The sequence below is a fragment of the Vulpes lagopus genome, chromosome 2, assembly GCF_018345385.1.
Source record: "Vulpes lagopus strain Blue_001 chromosome 2, ASM1834538v1, whole genome shotgun sequence".
Classification (NCBI taxonomy): Eukaryota; Metazoa; Chordata; class Mammalia; order Carnivora; family Canidae; genus Vulpes; species Vulpes lagopus.
The window spans coordinates 177,686,786-177,706,079 of record NC_054825.1 but is presented as its reverse complement, the minus strand read 5'-3'; the positions used below and the strand labels follow the sequence as shown (position 1 = coordinate 177,706,079).

At 59.4% G+C, this 19,294-nt stretch overlaps 1 protein-coding gene across 4 annotated transcripts in view; it reads left to right on the top strand.

Moving 5' to 3' along the window:
* The window catches only part of ZNF536 (zinc finger protein 536), a 424,016-nt gene that overhangs the window by 283,186 nt on the left and 121,536 nt on the right, over positions 1–19,294 (top strand). Inside the window, exon 6 of one of the 4 annotated variants that reach the window (XM_041732407.1) lies at positions 704–1,551. The exons of the other annotated variants lie outside the window; for them this stretch is intronic. Coding sequence (XP_041588341.1) covers positions 704–711 — 8 coding nt within the window. The 3' untranslated portion in view covers positions 712–1,551. Of the gene's footprint in view, positions 1–703; positions 1,552–19,294 lie in introns of those variants that run through there. 4 annotated transcript variants of the gene reach the window in all.

Genomic DNA, 19,294 nt, shown 5'->3' with positions numbered 1-19,294 from the left:
GGTTTCTGTGTGCATGTTCTTTTTGGATCGCTCGATGCCCACCCGCCCGGGACCGAGCCCGGGGTGAGAGGAGACAGCAACTGAGCTTTTTGGTGCCAAAAAAAAAAAAAAAAAAAATTACGCACACGGACATAGACGCACGGATGCACGTTTTTTTTTTTTTTTTTCCTCCCCAGTAATGGCTTAAGACCGGGAGGGAGGAAGAGAAAGCTAAGAGGGTGTTGTAGGAACAGACCCCCACGTGCCCGGGGGGCGTGCAAGCTCTCGTGCAAAACAGCAGCAGCGTGACCCCCGGGTTGCCTCGTGCGGAGCCCAGGTACCCGGAGCTTCGGCTTGGGCCTCTCCCTTCCCGGCTGCCCACCCAGGGTGACGGTCGGCACCGACAGCCGTGTAGACGGGAGGCCACGTCTTAGCTACCGGAGGCGTCAGGTTCTTCCCTCTTTATATTCAGATGTTGTGTGCAAAGCCCAGGTTTCAAATAAGTAGTAATTATCTCCTATTACTTAGCGCTGATCAACGGCACCTCCACGCCTAATTGCCAACCTGCTCTAATCACGTAGACTATTCCCGCTTTCGCCAGAGACGGAAGGACCAAATTTTATAAATATTGCTTTATTGTCGTTACTCCATTAAACAATTAGGGAGCGTGGCCCTGGCCTCGCGGTTTCTGGACTGTTTAATGAATCTGCACGTTCTCTTGCAGGTAAGTGACACCCCCTGTTCTAGTCGGTCTAGCTGGACTTGCCCTTGTCCGTTCGTGCTCCTCGGTGGCTACCTGCAGCTTGTTAATCGTGTAAAGTCGGGAGAAGAACGTGTGCACATATGTGTGTTGAATAAATAATTACTGTTGGCATAGGTACGTGTGTACACACGCACACCGACCTACGGTATATATAGCAAGAGAATCGGGGAGGCTAAAAATACTGCCCCATATGTTCCTCTATTAGTCATGGATCGCGAAGGCTTAGTAACTTGAAAAACTCCCTCCAAGTCGTGAATCCTGAGTGACAAGTGCTGGTGGATTGGAGCGTCCCTTCACCTGTGAGAAGTCTGACTGGCGGCCGGGCGCGGGGCGGGAGGGGGGTCGGCCTGCTACGCCAGCTCGCCGGGCTGCTGGAGGCCGGGCCCTGACAGTCTCGTTGGCGTCACCGCTTGTGTCCGATTGTCCTGTATTTTGTTAACGCTTTAGAAGAATACGGAAAAGTGCAGTAAATCCTCTTTCTCCATAGTATTTAAGCAGTGCCATTGCTAGTTTGATATTGTGTCAGCTTGTCCCATTAACCGGGAACCGAGGACAGTAAAGAAAATTTCCAGTGAACGGCGCCCTGGCGGCCGCGACTTCGAACGTGGTGATGGAAGCAAACTGTGTGATGAACTTGTGCTGGGTTATCGTGTGCTTTGGCCTAGAGTATTGTGGAAGTGACGAGAAGATGCTATTAAGGTGTTCCTGGTAATGAAGGCATGTAAGTTCTAATAATTGTAGCTTTCTGAATAAGTGTCAAACTATATCTTTTAAGTGTGCTGTATGCTGAGTTACAAGTTAGGTCATTTATGAATGGAATGTAAAACAATACTAAAAAAAATGCTTCAATAACTTATCTTGGTATTGCTAATAAAAAAAAAAGCTGTGAAACATTAGTGCAGTTTTGAGTCATTATGTTAATCCCGTCTACGACAGCCGGCGACCCTCCTCCACCACCAACACCACCACCCCCCCACCCCTCCTGCACCCCGGACGCCCGCCCTGTTGGAAGCCTCAGCAGGACATTCGGGGAGGTCCTAGGTGGCTGCACCCCCTCCCCGGCCCCAACCCCGGGGGCTGTTTGCCGGAGGTGGGCCCCACGTGTAGCAGCAGGTCCTACAGGTGCAGGTGTCACGGCATCTCCCGGTCTGGGGGGCGGGGACGGCGGGCGGGGGGCAGGTGCCGTGTTGGGTGGGCCAGCTGAGCACGTCCCTGCGGGCACCTAGACCTCACGAGTGCTCCCAGGCCCCGTGCAAACCTCCAGGTTCTCTTTGCATCCTGGGGAGGGTAGTTTTCATCGGAAAGGGGCTCGGAATCGTGGGACTTGGGGTATTTTTGTCCGCTGAGTTTTTGGTGTACCTGCCTTTGCTGTCCCGGGCATTGGCCCGACCCGTGTCCCCGACCCCACGTCAGGGTGGGAGGGGTGGGGTTAGAGGAACGAAGGGGTTTGCTTCCCCATTTTTGTGGCTTAGTTTTTTGGGTTTTTTTTTTTTTTTTTGGTCCCCGAGCTGGACTTCAGGCCCCTGCCCTTCTGCAGCGTTTCTAGAAAGCCTTCCTGCTGGGGTGTCCGCTTTGGAGACTTCTGAATTCTGTGCACACCCCAGCTCCCCGTTTAACCGGTGGGAGAAAAGGTGGGGCGAGGTATTCTCATCGTCTGACAGTGCCCACACCCCCATAAATAAAGTGTCCCCCGTGTGAGGGGACGGAAGCCCGGCAACCCCGGCCTCGGCAGCAGGACAGTCGTAGCACGTTGACTGCTTGGCACATCCCCTCCGGCAGGTGTCCTGCAAACCGTTCAAGTGACCTCGGCCCCAAACACCAGAGGACAGTCTCTTCTGTGGGAGAAGGGGAGATTCCGAGTCTCGGAACACACGACGCAAGCCCGCGTGACCATCGTGGCTCCCCCACAACTGCCTCCCGCTTCCGCTCTCGGGGCGCCGACAGCACCGGGACGGGTCCCAAAATGCCCAGCCACGCGGCCCGGGCCCACGCGGCCTCCCCGCGCCTGAACAGAACGAGCCACCCCAGGAGGCCTTTGTCTTTACTTCCAGGGCCCTCTGGGTCTGGGGCTCTGGGCCCTTCCCCGGGTTCTCGCCCCCTGAGGGCTCCGGGGGGCCCGTGTCGCCCTCCGCAGCCACGTTGCGTCCCTGCCAGGAGGGGCTGTGTTCCCTCCCGGGGGCCCAAGGCCCGTTTGGTTGAAGAGGCTGCAGGTGCAGCTCCCAGAATGGGGCCACCCCCCATCTCCTCCGTAGGCAGGGGGCACCCGCGGGCCTCTCTGGACCAGTGCCCGGGCCCGGGGATGGGGCAGGGGGAGAGGGGTCTGTGGACGGCTGTGGGGCCTCTGTGCCTCCACCGAGGCCTGAGCACGCGGCCCCCGGCCCCGTTCACCGTTTATAGTCACTCTGCACCCCCCGGGCTCCCTTGCTGACCTCACAGCCCCCAGATCCCGCCAGCAGGGACTCAGGGGCCCGCAGGGTGGCCAGGGGCCTGGGGGACTGGACAGAGGGCGTACCCTGGAGAGGCGTCGGGCTCAGCTGCGTCTCTGCTGTCTTCTCTCCCTCCCGGGGCCGATCCCCCAGCTATGGGGCCTCTACCCATTTCCACCTCTCAGGCGGGGGCGGGGGCTGTTTCCTGAGTCTCTCCCAGTGGGGACTTCTCAAGCTCAGAGGGGACCTGTGTGGCTTCTCATCCCCCCGCTTTTATGAACCGAGCCCCAGCCTCCTCCCGCCTCCCGCTCCACGGCACCCCTGCTTCCCATCCACCCCCCACTCCTGCCTGGGGGAGAGAACTCCTTCCCCCCCACTGTGCATTTGGGGAACCTCCTGGTTGCTGCGAGCAAGCTGGGGGGAGTCAGGCCTGGGGACGAGCCCGCTTCAGCTGAGAGCTCGGCGTGGGGGCCGGGAGTCGGTTTCCTGGGGGGACCACACACCGCACCTGCTCGGAGCATCACCTACTGGATCTGCCCTTGACCCTTCTCAGGCTGGGCCACCCCTGATCTGAGGTGGGCAGGAGACCCCCGCCCCCACCCCCACCCCCAGAGGGGAGGCTGGAGTCAGAAGGAGGCCACGGGCTCAGGGTGGGACGTGGAAGGTGCTTGCGGCTCGTGGTAGGTCCGAGTCCTCGGAGCCCCTGCTTCCCTACACGGGGTGGGGAGGGATATGGTTGCTCTGATGAAATTCAGATCCTCGGGGGGCGGGGCTGGGGGGGCTCTAAGTTTTGGGAGATGGTTATGGCCCCCAGGTTAGAGCTGCTCCTTCCGGGACACGTCCCGATGCCTGGACTGACTCACAGGCACGTGGCCGCGCCGTCCCGCGGGAGCTGCTCTGCCTCCGGGGCGACCACGGTGCGGTGTCCGGGTGAAAGCTGGGGAGCTCGGCAAAGCCGGTGCCTTCGCAGAAACACCCGTGTGTGCGCCCCGACGCGGGCTGGCTCTCGTGCGGGGCGGGGGGCTGGGCAGAGGCACCCACCCGGTCCCGGTCGTAACCCGCTGCTCACGAGCTTCAGTTTTCTTTTTGGACTTCTCTTGTTGTCCCATTAATATAATGTGCTCTCAATTATCCACATAGAAGGAGACGGGCAACCAAGCAGGGAAAGTAAATTTGCAATTAATTTACTAAATTATTGCTCTTTTCTATATGACGGACAAGTCGCTTTTCTCGGACTTTGACTCAAGGGTTTTGTGGGGCCCCCCGGGCCGGGGCGGATGGGGAGCGCTGAGGGCAGGCCGCTCCGAGGTGTGCTGCGCCCCTGGGCCAGGGCTGGAGGCGGGTGCTCAGCGGGCACGCGGGGTGGCCTTGGTGGGCCCTGAGGGGTCCAGCGTAGGTTGGGCTCCGGTCAAGGAGAGAGTCCATTGATCTTGTCAGTCTTCGGAGCTCCCAGGGGCGACCTCGTTGGGGGTCTCCCAGAGCAGGCCCTAAGATAAGAATCTGGGTGGAGGGAGAGTGGGAGGTGATCCCAGGAGCCGGGAGGGAGACGGAGGAGGGAGGAAGCCACCCTGATGTGTTAACGAGAGCCGGGGACAGGGCTCAGCCCCTCCAGCGTTCCTCTGGCTCATCTCAGAATTGCCCCGCTGAGGCCTGAAGGAGCGAGGGCATCGACCCCAGCTGGGGCGTCTCGTCGAGGGCCACTGCAGCCCATCAGGGACCGAGCCGTCTCCGTATGTGCAAGCGGAGCGACACCAGACGTGCATGCCAGGGACCTGGAGGAGGAGCAGTAGGGCACCAACCCCTTGGCCCGAGAGCTTTTCTACCCTCAGCGCACTGCAAAAGGCCACCAAGGATGAGGACAGGTACTCAGTCCATGGTTCCCCGTGGGAAGCGAACTGTGGGTTTTAAATACTGAAAAGCGTGGAGCCTCTCAGCTCAGCTGCAGGCTCAGCGGAGGCCAGATGGGGGGTCGGGGGGACCAGGCGTCTACCAGCAGTCTGGCTCCAAGGGTCGACGGCTCCCCCTTCCCTTTGGGCACCATTTCCCCGCGGGTAAAAGGAGGGGTGCTTGCAAGGGCCCTCAGCGGCCTCCCGGGTCTCAAACTCTGGCTCTCACGGTCCCTTCTAGCCCTGACCTTCCAGGTGACCTTGTAGGACCCGGTCAGCCCTAGAGTCCCATGAACGCTCAGCAGGGCCCTGGATGTGGGAGCCCAGCTGGTCCCACAAGTGCGTGAACCTGTGGGATTTCAGTGGAGCCAAGACCGTTTACTGTCTGAGGGCCTGGGGCCCGTGAGTGAGAACCCCCCTCCTCGTGAAGACGCTGCTCTTAAATCATCAGAAGAGCGTCGCGGAATTTCTCATATATATATATATACACATACATATAATTTTTTTAAGAGTGAATACAACAGGATTTTTGAGCTCATGGTAATGCAAGAAAAAACTGATTATCTGACTTTTTTCTCCTTTTCAATTTTCGACCTCTTGTGTTCACAGTGGAGCTTGAGAGTGTTTTCCATGATTAAGTTTTCCTCAAGCACATTGCAGATACCAATTTGATAATCCAGCGTGCCCCTCCTAGGACGATAGCCCCTCCTGGGAGCCCCCAACTCCCACGCGGCTCGTACAGGGAACGGAAGGCGGGATCAAGAGACGGGGGCTGGTGTCAGGCCCCATCGTGCGTGCGTGGGCCGCAGGGGCAGCGCACATCCTCCTCCGTGCCCGGGGGGGGGGGGGCCTTTCTGCTCTTCCATCCTCATCTCTCGGCCACCCAGTCGCTGTTGGCTAGCAAGCCCCCTGCCCCCCACCCCATAGCGCCTCCGCCTCAACCTGGGGCCGCGTGTGTTATCTCCAGGTGTGGGCCCCGTGCATCCTTGGCTGTACCGGGATTGCCTCGGTTTCGTCTTCCATCAAAGGGCACACATATGCACCCTCCAGACAATACAGTGAATATGGTTGGGTAACTAGGAGGTCGGCAAGTCACCCACGTTTCAGTTATTTAAGGACGTCTGCTGCTATGTGGGACCCAGGCGGGGAGCCCCACCCCGTAAACCCAGAACTCGCTAAGACCTTGGCAGGTGGGTAGGGAATCGGGGTAGGGTGTTGCAGGGTGTGGTAGCCCCAGCCTTGCCGGTCTGTGCTCACCCCTGGAAGGCCTCTGTCCGAAGCGTGAGCTGGGGGTCCTCCCACCCCAGACTGGACACCTCCACGGAGGAGCCCGTGTGAAGATTCAGTGGCCCCATTCCCCGGATGTGCAGAAATCACCCCTGTGACTGACCCATCTTTCCTGTTTTCTAATGCCCCCGAGGATTCACAATTAGATTTAAACACAAAACAAAGCAAAACAAACACGATACCTATTGGCCAACCTGTGGGAAGGGGATTCTTGTGCCCCAGTGGCTTTTGCTTTACGTGGAAACGTCGGGCTTGGTGTGTTGCCTCTAAGTCACACTCAGGCTATTCATGTGGAATCACAAAGAGAATTTTCTTGAGGACTTTCGGGGTGAATGCCCTGGCGGAGTGGACAGTCGCGTTTCATTTGTACAGGCTGAGTGCCTGGGGTCCCCGGCGTCGGGTGGGCTCACAACTCGTCAGCCCCTTCTCTGGGGAGGAGATGCAGGAGGTGGGGGATGAGGCAGGAGAGTGCATCCTGGAGCTCACACAAGGGACCCTCCCGGTGGGGGACATGGGCCTCCCATGGGCCTGTTGGCCCGAGACAGAGCCAGAGGGCGGCGTGGGGCCTGCAGGCCTCGGAGCCCGCAGCCTGGACACTGTGCCCAGCAGGTATCCGCGGGGTAGTGGGAAGGATGGGTGCACCCCAGGGGCCTGGGCTGGGACGAGGGTGGACAGAGGGCCGCAGAGGGCCTGGGAGCCAGAAGGGCCAGGCGGTGAGAACGGGGGCCGAGAACCAGAACAGAAACTGGGCCTGGTAGACAGAAGCGAAGGGAAGCGGAAGCCGAGGGGGCAGCAAAGCAGTAGGAAGAGAGTAGAAGAAAAAGATGAGAAAGCACCTGGAGGGGCGGGCAGAGGAAATGGTGAGGAAGGGGGGGCCCCCCCGAGAGATGAGGGGGTCCAGGCTGGGGAAGCCCCGGGAGCTGCAGGGGGCCCCGTGCCCATCAGAAGGGCCTTGCTGCGGGGTGCAGGGTGCGGGGTGCGGGGTGCTCACGGGCTCAGGCCCGCTCGGGAGGCCCGGTGCTCAGCGCACCCTCCTCCTGGTGCTCCCCGCCACCAGTTTCAGGAGGAAACGCTGCAGCTTAATCAGAATTATTTACAAGATAATGGTCCATTGTTTGCACTAAGACAGATGTTGTCTGTGGGAACTTTGTGTTTTATGCTCCTTCCCCTGCTCTGCCTTCACTGGGTGCAGATGGGATCGGAGTAATGTGAGTTATTATTCCAGGGCCTGGCAATTCGGAGGCGCCTTCCTCCCGGCCCGGGCTGGCGGGGGCCCCGGGGAGGACGGTGGCTGCGGGCTGCGGGCCGGGCGGGCCTCTGGTCCTCCTCGCTGCCCCTCCAGCAGCCTGTGATTAAGAAGGTCTCGTTTCCTTGAGGGGCGGGCCGGGCAATTGCCTTGTCTGGTGGACAGGAAGGGCGCGCTCTGATTAAGACTCACTTGCTATTTGTCGAGTCGAGAGGTCACCGCTGACAGGGCAAATGAGGGTGGCCATCTGGCCCTCGGCCTGCCCAAAGGAAAGAGCGGGCCCTCTGGGGTGGGGGCTTGGGGGCTTGGAGCCTCCCTACCCCCTCTTTTTTTTTTTTTTTTGAATGATGAGAGAGCCTGCTCTTGTCCTCTGGGGTCACTGGCTTCGGGTCCAAGCTTGTGACTCCCTCCTTCCTCCTCCAAGGCTGCAGGTGGCCAAATGAAGGCCGGTGTCACCGACCCGGACAGGTGCTCATCCCACCGGAGGAGAGATGGGGCAGGGTCTCTCTGATGCAGACTGGCCCCCAGCCTTGCCTTCTAGGCAGTTGGGCCATCCCGGTGTCGCCCCCTTCATGGGAGGCCCCCGGAGCTGGCCGGTCCTCCTGCGACTGTCGGGCCAGCAGCCTCACCAGCCAGCTCCGCACGGCCTGGTCCGCCGGTCATCAGAGCCCACCTCCTGAGTGAGGAAGCTGAGACCAAGGGATGATGGGTGGCTCGCCCGTTCTCCCCTCCATGGAGAAGCCTCCCGGTGCCGCAGGTGGGGACCCGGCCCCCCGAACCTCAGCGCGGTCAGCTGCGGCCAGGGTGCGAGGGCAGCAGGGAGGGGCGTGCGCTGGGCCTGGCAGAGAGGTTGCAGTCGGTTCCAGCTGCCCCGGGCCTCCTTCTCCAGGCGTGGCACTGCCGGTATCAGACTGTGACCACACCAAACAGTCCAGGGAAGAGAATCCCACACTTGGAGGCTAAAACCGCCCAGGACGCCTGCATGGCCACCCGGCGGAATGAGACCCGCTAGTTGGGCAGCATAGTGGAAACGTCAGGTGGCCGTGGGTCCCAACCCTGCCCCCGGCCCCTGGACGCCTCGGAGGAGCTCCCCCGAAATGGGTCGCTTCGTCCCATTCGACACCCAGCATGCTGGCCCTAGTGTCTAAGGAAGATGACTCTCCCGCCATCGTCTCCCTGCGCCCAGGGCATGACCCCCGTGTCTTCAGCAGCAGGGTCTGATCCCCCGGGGCCATCCCTCCATCGACCACGTTCATTTTTAAATCATCGTCACGTACCACGCGCCAGGGCCAGCTCCCGTTCTAGGTACCTCCCAGAGGGAGACACAGACCATACTCTTTTATTTAATTCCCCGCAGACTCCCATGAGGCAGATCTGGTCCTTACTCTTCCCATGTTACACGTGGGGAGGTAGAGGCACGCCGGGGCCGCGTCGCTCGCCCAGGATGCCCCAGCGAGCATGTCGGGGCGCTGAGGCCCGAGGCCAGGCAGCGGACGTCCCCGAGGGTGCCCCGTGTGCTGCGTCCCTGCCCGGGGGAGGGGGGCCCGTGCTTCCCCAGCCTCTCAGCTCTATTTGAGGTGCATCGAAAACGAGCCACGCGACCAAGCAACATGCACAGCAGCTGGTTTCCGGCGACTCCAGCTCTGGGTGCTGGGAGAGGACGGGGCGACGGCGAGCGGAGATGGCAGTCACAGTTGGACCCTGGGGCTCGGCCCCCAGCGACGGGCGACACAGGGTGCTGCCCCCCCAACCGGCCCGGGATTTGCCCTGTGGCCCTGAGCACCCGTCCTCCCACCCCGGGGCTCCCCACCTCTCCGCGGGTGACGGAGGTGCCTGCACGGGTCGTCCCAGCCTGAGAATCCTTCTGCTCGGGACTCATTTATTCCGTGCATTCAGCCTCAGGGAAGAATTGTCGCCTCCCAGCCGCCCCCCCCACCGCCCCAGCCAGTCCCCGCAAGTCAGAGGGGCTCAGGGAAACCTGACCCCTCACCTTGCAATCGCTCCCTGGGGTCTAGGTGGGTGAGAGCAGAGAGTGGGTGGCCCGGGGCACCAGCGGGCCCTCCCGCCAGCGCCGCCTCGGGCCCAGCCCCCAGCTGTGAAAGCAGCAGAGGTCAGACTAGAATAATATTTATCAACCTTATTCTCACTGTGTCAGGCTCTGCCCCAAACCCGGCGTCACTGGAGATCACAGATCATGTCTTTTAAGGTCCCACGGAGCCGCCTCACATGTGACCAATTACCTCTGTCAAGCAGGGGGAACGAGGTCCTGCCTCGGTGGGTGGGATCTGAACTTGAGCTTCCAGAGGTCGATGACTGGGATCTTAGGACTTTGAGCCTGTCACTCCCCTATAGCCAGACCTTTTCGGTTAAAACTGTTTAAATTACAAACCAGTAATAAAAGGATCATATGTGTTTCCCACCGAACAGGTTCTTTAGGGCTATTATGATAATTAAAAACATATGGTGTCTGTGCCAGTCAGAGGGAAACCGCAGATGTACAAATTAGGTATTATATAAGGGTTTTCTGCTTTTGCCCTTTTAAAAACGTCAGGCTGGAGAAGTTTAAGGAGATGAAATGGCAATTGTGCAGATAGTAGGTAGCATTTTGGTTTTGGAATCATTAAATATATAAACCCTTTTCTTTACGCTTAATAGGAATAAACAGGTCCCGATGCCCGAAGGCAGGGGGTGGCCCACTGGGGGGCCCCCGAGGTGACAGGGCAAAGGCAGCATCCCCCCCCCCTACAGGGGTTTGGGTGCCATGACATTTTGTGCATTTTTAAGGACATTGTTCTGCCCAAAGAGGATTACATTTACTAAATATCGAATCTTCTTAAAATTGGATGGAGAGGAGCAAAGTCGAGGATTTCTTCACATTACGTTTCTTACTTTTTTAAAAAGCAAAGATGCACGTATCGATCAGTCTAGAGATAGTCATTTATTTTCATTTAAAATCTGCAATGGATTTTGAGGAGGTGATAAATACTGCTAATAAAAAAAAAAAAAAAAAAAAAGTTGGGAGGGTTTCCGTGGCTCGCCGTCCGCGGCTTTCCCGGTGCAGATGGACGGCGCGAGTTGGGTTGCAGCGTAGTGCCTCCTACGGGGAGGACGCCGGGCTGGCTGGGGACCCCGGCGTGGTGCAGCCGTGCTCCGGGGCAGCTGAGATGACGGCCCTGGGGCCCCATGCACACGTGGGGACCCGGGCTGAGCAGCCAAGGACTGAGCTCTGTGTTGCGTGTCCCTGCTACAGACACCCAACCGCACCGCCCTAAGGAAGCAGGGGACGGGTGACCAGGTCGCAGGAGCAGGGCCCAGCTCTGCGCCTCGGGGCCTCTACCCTGCTCCTCTGAAAGACAATTCCAGATCCTCCCTGAGACACTCGCAGCCAGAACCAGGATGACCTCGTCCCAGACCTTCACCCCTTCGTCGGTGTGAACAGGGCAGTGTCTCCATAGGAAGGTTACGCCGGGAGCCCAGTTACTAATCGATAGGACTAAACGAGCGGAGAGGAGGCTCTGCCTATCCAGGAGCCCAGCCCTCAGAGCACCCAGAGCACCCGAATTTGCTTATAACCAGAAAACGCCCCTTCTCGATCATCGTAGCTGAAGCAAGTCTGGGCTCCCGAGGGAAAGCATCCTTTGAAAGGAGCCATGCGGCTCGGCCCTGCTTGGGTTCTGAGTTCTTCTCCTTTGCACCCCCCCTTTTTAAAAAATATTTATTTATTCATGAGAGACACAGACTGAGAGGGAGGGAGGCAGAGACACAGGCAGAGGGAGAAGCAGGTTCCAAGCAGGGAGCCCGACGTGGGACTCCGGGGTCTCGCCCTGGGCTGAAGGCACATGCTCCACCGCGGAGCCACCCAGGCCTCCCTGCCCACCCGCTCTTGATGCACAAAAGGTCCACCGTCCCCCTGTGCCCTTCCCTTTGGGTGGCTGTGACCGGCCTGCGTCTCCGTTGAACACGGGATGAGTCGGAGCAGGGTTCTCGGCCCGTCTGTCTCCACGGCACAAACAGCAGGTGCCGTGTCCGGCGGTGGCGGTGGCTCTCCAGCAGGCCTGATTTTTCTTCCCCCGGGGGACGTTTGGCAATCTGGGGACACTGGGGCGGGGTGTGGGGGGTGCTCCTGGCATCCAGTGGGTGGAGACCAGGGTTGCCGCTGGACGCCCTGCAATGCACAGGGCCAAGAGTCACCCAGCCCGAGACGTCAGGTCGGCGCCAGGGTGGTGAAGACCTGGGCTACGAGCGGGAGAGCCCGGCCTCGGCGCGTGGGACAGGGTTCGCCGCCCAGGCCACGTCGCGGCATCCGGGGCGTCCAGCTGGCCCTCGGGAGGCCTTCCCGTCCCCTGCGCACCTCAGGCCTTCCTGCAAGAGTCTGTGCAAGAAAACAGGGGGGGTCCTAGGAGGCGGGAGCTTCCCGCACGTTGCTCCCCACTGCAACTGGCGTGGGGGCTGTGGGGAGGCGGGGGCTGAGCAACAGCCGGAAGTCGGCCTTTTCTTCTCCCCCGTGAGTGATAGCAAGCCTGCGGGGCCGGCGTGCACGTAGGCATTAGCACTTTAACTTTTACGGAGGTAAAAATAACACCTTGTCACTCAGCGCAAGTACCAATCACAAAATGAATTAATTGTAATAACTGTTGTCAACGGAACAAAGGACTTGTTGCTTTCCTAAGCAGATTTCAGCGCCACTGAGAACTATATACAGACGTTCCCATTGGGCAGGCCGGGCGGAAGCCAGTCAGAGCATAATTGTATCTGTCTGTCTCTTTACTTTGTGTTTAAGGGTGAAGGAATCCAGTTAAAAACCTGTATTTTAAACATATCAATAAATATACCCCTTTTTGTGCTGGTGACGTCTCCTCAAAAAACATGGAGTCTTTAATAAATTGGCCATGAAAATAGCATTTGCCGCCGATGGCACCAAATAAGGGCCAGCTGTAGAGGCTGCCTGTTGACTCCAAGTCGTGAAGGGAATTATGCCCAATTACCCTCCCATAAAACACCCTCTCATTTCTCGGAGTTATCAAAACACATCCCGTGGACAAGCGGTCAGCTGTCCCCTTGCTCCTCAAAAGAAGACAAGTGGGCCTCACGCTGGGCCCGCGGAGCTCCGCACGGCCTCGGCGGCGGCCCCGGCGGCTTGTGTGCAGTCAGCCCCTCTCACAGCGGCCCTCCCAGCCTGGCGGCCTCGCCTCTGCGCGTCCTGAGGACGCCCCGTCGGTGCTCTGCTCGGAGAGGAGGCAGGCAGGCGCCGGCCGGGCGCTGGGGTCTACGGGGCCGGTGGGGGCTCCTGCTTCAGGACGTGGGTCCCGTGCGTCCTGGCGTGGGAGTGACCAGCCGTGGGGGGCACGTCTGGGGGCTCTCCTGGGGGCAGAAGCTGGGAGCTTCCCGAAGAACGACCCGAGGAAGCTGCGATGCACATGCAGGCGAAGGTTGAGGGGGTCAAGCCTTTGCCAGGGAGGGTGACGGAGGACTGTGCCCACGCTGCTCGAAGCACAGGGTGCGGGGCAGCCCATGGGGGTTCCTCCCCTGCCAGCCCTCTCCTGCCGCTCCTCGGTGCTCCCTGGCCAGCGCGGCCGCGGCATCCGGCTTCCCAGAGTCCCAGGCCTGTCCCGTCGGGGACGCAGGTCACCCCCAAGCACCTTGGGTGGCTTTATTTTTAGAGCTCATTGAGGCTTAAATTGGTTCCTCCGTCATGAAATGCAAGATCCCCAGACTCTCAGAGCTACAGGTAACCTTAGAGGTCATCTTTGAGATGCAAATCAGGGGAAGAGCTGGCCCTTCGGTGGCTGAGTGTCCTTCGCAGGTGTCCAGGCAGGTGCATGTGCCTGGCCACCCTTCTGCGTGCTGGGGCGGCCCCATGCGGCCTCCCCTCCTGCCCGGGCAGGGGGAGTGTTCCTGCAGCTTGTCCGCGCAGCTTTGGGGCAAATGTGCCCCATTTTTGACTTCCCCTGCTTGGCCACTTCAGAGGCTCCGGTCGGAGGGGGCTTCTTGGCTCAAATGGGCTGTGCACTCAGATTTAAATAGTCGCCTCTGGCTGGAACCAGGTGCCACTTGCGAGAACGCTGCCGAGCGCCCTCCTCTGGAAACAGAAGTCTCCCTCCTGCTGCCCGAGGCTGCTGTGCTCCTGGGGACGTGGCCACGCAGCCTGCCTTGGTTCACCGCGGGGCGGGGGGCGTGCATGCACCTGGGAGACCCGAGTCCCAGCCGTGTGACGGTGCCGGGTCCCCGCCCTGGGAGCCGGCGGTGCAGCGTGCAGAAGCAGCACAGAGGGGAAACACATGTGGGGTTTGAGGGAAGGGGGCAGAGACTCTGGGGGTCCCCATGCCCTCCAGCCCCGGATCTCACCCTGCACGCTCCCCTCGCGTCGTTCTCGAGAGCGAGGAAACAGCCCCGCACCTTTTGGAAAGAAGATTCTGTGATAGGGGATGGATGCGAGCATACGTTCGTTTATTTTGCACGGATGGAATTGTTCCAGAGGATGGGGAGCTGGTCCCCAACAAATTAGCCAAAACGACGGCCCTCGCGGGGCACGTGCTATGGGGGGAGCCCTGATGATGAACTGGAACAAAGTTAAGCTTCTGACAAGAAGAATATGACCCACATAATGAAGAATTAGCGAGGTCGTCCCACACCATCAAGGTCGGGGGACCTCTCGGAGGAGGTGACGTTGGACGGCGTCCTGGGCGATAGGAAGGAGCCAGCCGTGCAACGACGAGAGGATGCGTGTTCGGAGCAGAGGACAGTGAGACAAAGGCCCAGAGATGGAGAAGGGCGGAGGCCAGGGCCTCCTGGCTCCAGGGCTCACGCGCCCTCGGATGCGATGGACCCGTCCCAAGGCTTTCCCAGGAACACTGGGGTCTCATTCAAGCTTCTCCATGCCCTTGACCGGTCAACGGAGTTGGAACTGGGGCTTTTTTCCCCCCATTTTCCCCATTTGGAAAAATGGAATTTCAAAGAGAAAGCGAGCAATGGCGTTTGCACCATCAGCAGCAGCGAAAGGCTGAGCTCACTGCCCGGGTCTCTGGGCGCCCAGCGCTGCTGCCCCAGAGCACCTCTGCCCGTTCCCGCACTTCCCTGCGCGTGGGACCAGCGTGTTGGAGGACTCCGGGGTCTGCGGGAGGCACCAGGAGCTACTCTTTGCACATGAGCAATAACCCCGCTCCTGGATGGCGGGAAAGAAAAGGCAGCTGAGACTCGGAGACTTGGCCACGTGACCTTGGGAACCTGGCGCCAGGAGCACAAGGGCCGTCCTTCAGCTCCCACAAGGGGAGGGTCTCTCACCTCCGCAGACCGAGACTCCCACGGCAGAGTCCGTTCTGGGCCCGCAGCCTGCCCGGGGTCCCTTCAGGCATCCCACGAGAGGTAGCAAGCCGGAGCCCCTCGACACGCTCAACGGCCACGCCCAACAGTCGCCTGGAGGACACGGGCCAGTCCCCTGGGAATCTCAGCCCGGCCTCCCCGGAGAAAGGCCGACGGGTTTCCAGCGATGCTGCTCAGACCGGCCCCAGCGTGAAGTTCACCCCTGCTGACCGCGGCCAGGACGGGTCCAGACGCCCCCCAGCCCTCCCCGCGCAGGGGCCCTGGTGATAGGAGCCGCCGCTCCGGAGGCGCGGGGAGACTCATCCCCAAGACTGGCTGCTCCGTTGTCTTTTCAGGATCCCTGCTCCCGTCTGGGCAAACTGCTTTCAAATGAATAGCTATTTCTGGATGATTTTTTTCTTTTTTTTTAGTGTTTCTTCTCCCAGCTGGTTGCTATATTATCTGCATCTCATGCCGTTCTGGCCTCCGTGGGAGACAAGAGGTAGCCCACCTTCCGCATTAGCTGCGGCGCTATCGGTTTCCGAATATTAAAAGGTGAAATCAGGAACTACCCTGTCTGCTCTCAAAGTGAGGAGGTAAGTTGCCCCCCCCCCGCCCCCTTCGCATTATTTGTGATGTTCTCTGCACAAAAGGGTGGATCTGCAGCTGGGCCAGGGGACCAGGACGACCATGAACCAAGACCATTCGAGGAAGGGCGCAGGGCTCCCAGGTGGGTTCCTCTGCAGAGAAAGGCCCAGAAGCACGACTCCCAAGCCCACTTGCCTTCTGCCGTTCAGCTGCACCTTGCCCTGGGGAGACGCCGGCCCGGGGAGTGCGGGACTCGTGCCCATGGTTGGTCCCGAGAGCCGGGCCCTGCTCCCCTCGCTGCTGCCCAAGGTCAACCCAAAGACAACGGGCTGGATGGCAGCGGGAGGGTCGGGTTGGCAACCTCGCTGCCGGGCCTTTCCGGGTCCTGCGGAGCTCTTCCGTGGGTGCTGACGTGGAAGTAGGCCGTTCAGCCCCCAGCCCCTTTGGTGCCACGCCGGGGAGAGCTCCTGACGGGCCCGGATCGAGTGTACGTCTGCGTCTATGGGCAATCGACACACAGCAGAAGAAGACAGATGTTTTCGTCGATGGGTTCGATTCCTCGGCTCCTCCTACCGGGTTTATTTTATGGGGGGGAAACTGAGATACGGCCTGGCTGGAATGACTTGGTTGAGGGCAGCCCTCCACGGCAGAGAGGTAGCAGGAGGGCTACGGGCCGCGGAGAGCTGTCCGGGCTTGGCCCTGCAGGGCCGTGTGTAGACGGGCACTGGTCTACGCGGGCTCACCTCCGCTTGTGCGGCCCCAGCCCCGCCCCCCGCAGTCTGCGCGGCCGGGGACGGAGTCTGGAGTCCGGGCAGTCATCAAGCGCTGACTCATCGCTCATCCCGAACTCCATTCGGCCGGTGTTTATCGGACACCTGCCATATGCACCAGGACACGGGAGTGACCCAGGCGGCTGTGGTCCCTGCCCCTGTGAGCCTCGCCCCACTTTGCTGTGCCAGGGGCGTGGGGGGTGCACAGAGCCCTCTCCACGGGGAAGACCTCTGTGGCGGGGCTTGGAGCGACTTGCGTGGACTCCTCCACGGCCAGCTCGTGGGCTGGGGGCAGCCACTGCCCCGCTGTTGGGGGAGCCCCCTGGGGCCACCACCCCAAGGGGTTTGGTCAGCTCAGGGCGAGCGGGGGGTGCACAGGGAGAAGCAAGGCCGAGGACGCGGCCACATCGGGGCACGCTCATCCCTTCGGCAGCTCTGTCCAGAGGCAGCAGGTGCCAGGCCCCCTCTGGGCGCCGGGACCCAGAGGCGGGAGGCTGACACCCCGCGTCCTGGCAGGCGGGTGGTGGGCCGTCGACAAGTTAAATGACCAGTCAGACGGGATAAGACTCTAGGGAAACCAGAAGTAAACAGGACTTCGGGGGGTGGGGGAGCCTGGCTCACTGCCCTACGCAGGGTGCTGCTGACGTGCAAGAGGATCTGGGGAGCCCAGCCGGGCAGGCTCCAGGGGGGCCAGCACCTCGAGGCTGCGAGCCTGCCTGTGCACCCGGGGGGACCCTGGAGAGACGGTGGGGGACAGGCACCCACGGGGAAGGCCGGCAGCGGGGGCCAGGTGGGCCACAGCAGCTCCTCCGGGGTGGGGTAGGTGCTGCTGGTGCCTGCAGATGGGACACCAGCTCCGACCCTGCGGGTGCCCCCCCTTCCCTCCGCCTCCTCTCAGTCCACCTTGGCCTCAGACCCCCCCGGGCCGTGACGCACCAGGGACTCCCAGTTTCATCCTCACTTCACCCTCCTTCCCCGTCTGCCCCGCTCGCCTTCTCCTTAACCCGTGGGACGCGGAGAGCTGCCCTGTAGGCTCGGGCAGGCTCTGCTCCCGTCTCCGAAGTCCGTGTCTACACCAGCCACGGGACCCCGTGGGCTAGATGGCCAGGTCCTGGTCCCAGCAGCGGGGACCTGCTGCCCTGCCGCGTCCACACGGTCCCCTTGGCTTCCCTGGTGCCCACGGCATACCTGCCCCGGGGGGCTCGCGGCAGGGCCGGACCCGTGGCTCCGCTTCTCCGCCCTGTGAGCATGTTGGACCCGTTTCTTGTCCCAGGCGACACCGTCTATCATCCCACCGTCCTCGCCGGCCCCGTCTGGGGGGGGGGGGGGCTGTGGTTCTCCAGGAACGCGCCCTCGAGCCCGCCCGTCCCCGCCTCGGTCTCCTTGACCCCACGGCCCTCCTCGGGGCTGTGCTCGCATCACGCCTCCGCCGCCCGCTTTTATTTGCTGGGGTTGTGAAGCCTGTTTATTTCATAAATACCTTGATACGCTGTGCAGAGAGTAGCCGGAAAAATAGCCTTTTGATTTAAATAAGAAATGAAAAAAAAAAAAATCACCGCCTCTTCAACTTTTATTTATTGTTTTTTTTTTCCCCCTCTTTCACTTCAATACCCCGTGTCTTTAATACCAAAATATCCCACATAGAGAGGCTTCAAAAATTAGGTGGGGGTGGAGGGGTGATTGTCGCGTAAATTTGCTTCCTGGCTGAGGCCTTGTATGCCAACTTTTAGCCTGAATTACATATTTACAGCTGAGTTATAAACCCCTGAAACGCAGGATTTATCATGGAAACAGTGACACCGCCTCACCCAGCCTGGTGTTCTTGGGGACGGCGGTAATATACTGTGCGGACAAATCAGTTCATTAGTTAGTTATAAACAAAGGACAGAGATAGTAAATTAGAGTAGGTATTTCAGTGGTTTTTCCATGTATTTATGACACCAAAATATGCAGCTGCATTTTATTCCTTGAGATAGTATTTAAGTGTTTCAGATTTAAAGCGCGTTTTTAGAGGTGGCCGTGGAGCATTTTTTAGACCTGGTCGTTCTCGTTCCTCTGTAGTTTCATTCGTGGTATTTTCTTCCTTCTCTGTTGCTCATTAGAAAAATGTTAAAAATCCATTTTCGTCTGATTAATAATAAAGCTGATCACATGTAACCTAATTTTCATTCCGCGCTGCCCCTGTCTGTGGAGTCATATACAAAGTGACCTTTGAATCGCCAGTGGACTCATAAAGTACAATAAGCACCATTGTCCTGTCAAAAATTGAAGATGTTTTACATCATTACAAAATTTAATGTTCCATCTTTTCAAATGCACTACTTTTCAAAGGCCACATTCCAATTGAAGCTCATTAAAATCAGACTCAAGTTTCCTGTGGTGGGGATGAAGAGAGTTTCGCAGGCAATGGGAAGAAAATGAATCACTCTTTTAAAACAGATATGGTTACATATTAGTTTTGAAAGGTACGGCGACAGCAGAGCCTCCGCTCCGGCAACAGTGCGGCTTTTGTGCTGATGGATCCAATAACTGCCTCCTGGTTCCTTTGACTTCACCCACACTGTATCCTATTTACTTATGAATAAATCAGCTCTCTAAATAAAAGTGTTGTTTTAAAGTTCCGAGGTGGAATCCGAAGGGGTTTCTGGGGGAAAGCGGTGAAATCGGCCCTGCGACTGCGGACTTGTTAAAAAAAAAAAAAAAAATTTTTTTTTGAAAAATAACGTCCATCTGACGCGGAGACCCCGGAGGTTTAGAAACTGAGTCACTGGAAGGGGTTTCCTGCGTCCGTCGGGGAGTCGGCCCGATAAACGCTGGGCTGCGGCCAGACGTGGGGACGCCCCCTTTTACCCAAGATCCAGCTCAGGCCCGGACGAGGGACGTGTCACACAACGGGACCCGGAATTCTCAGCCGGAGCCAAATGCCTGGCTTGGCAAAGAAAATGTCCTTGGGTCTTCCCGTTCAGATTCTTTGTCGGTTCGAGTCGGGGCCTCTCGCCCGTTTCTTGGCCACGTCCGAGGGCTCGGTATAGCCAGGTCCTCCTCGGGGT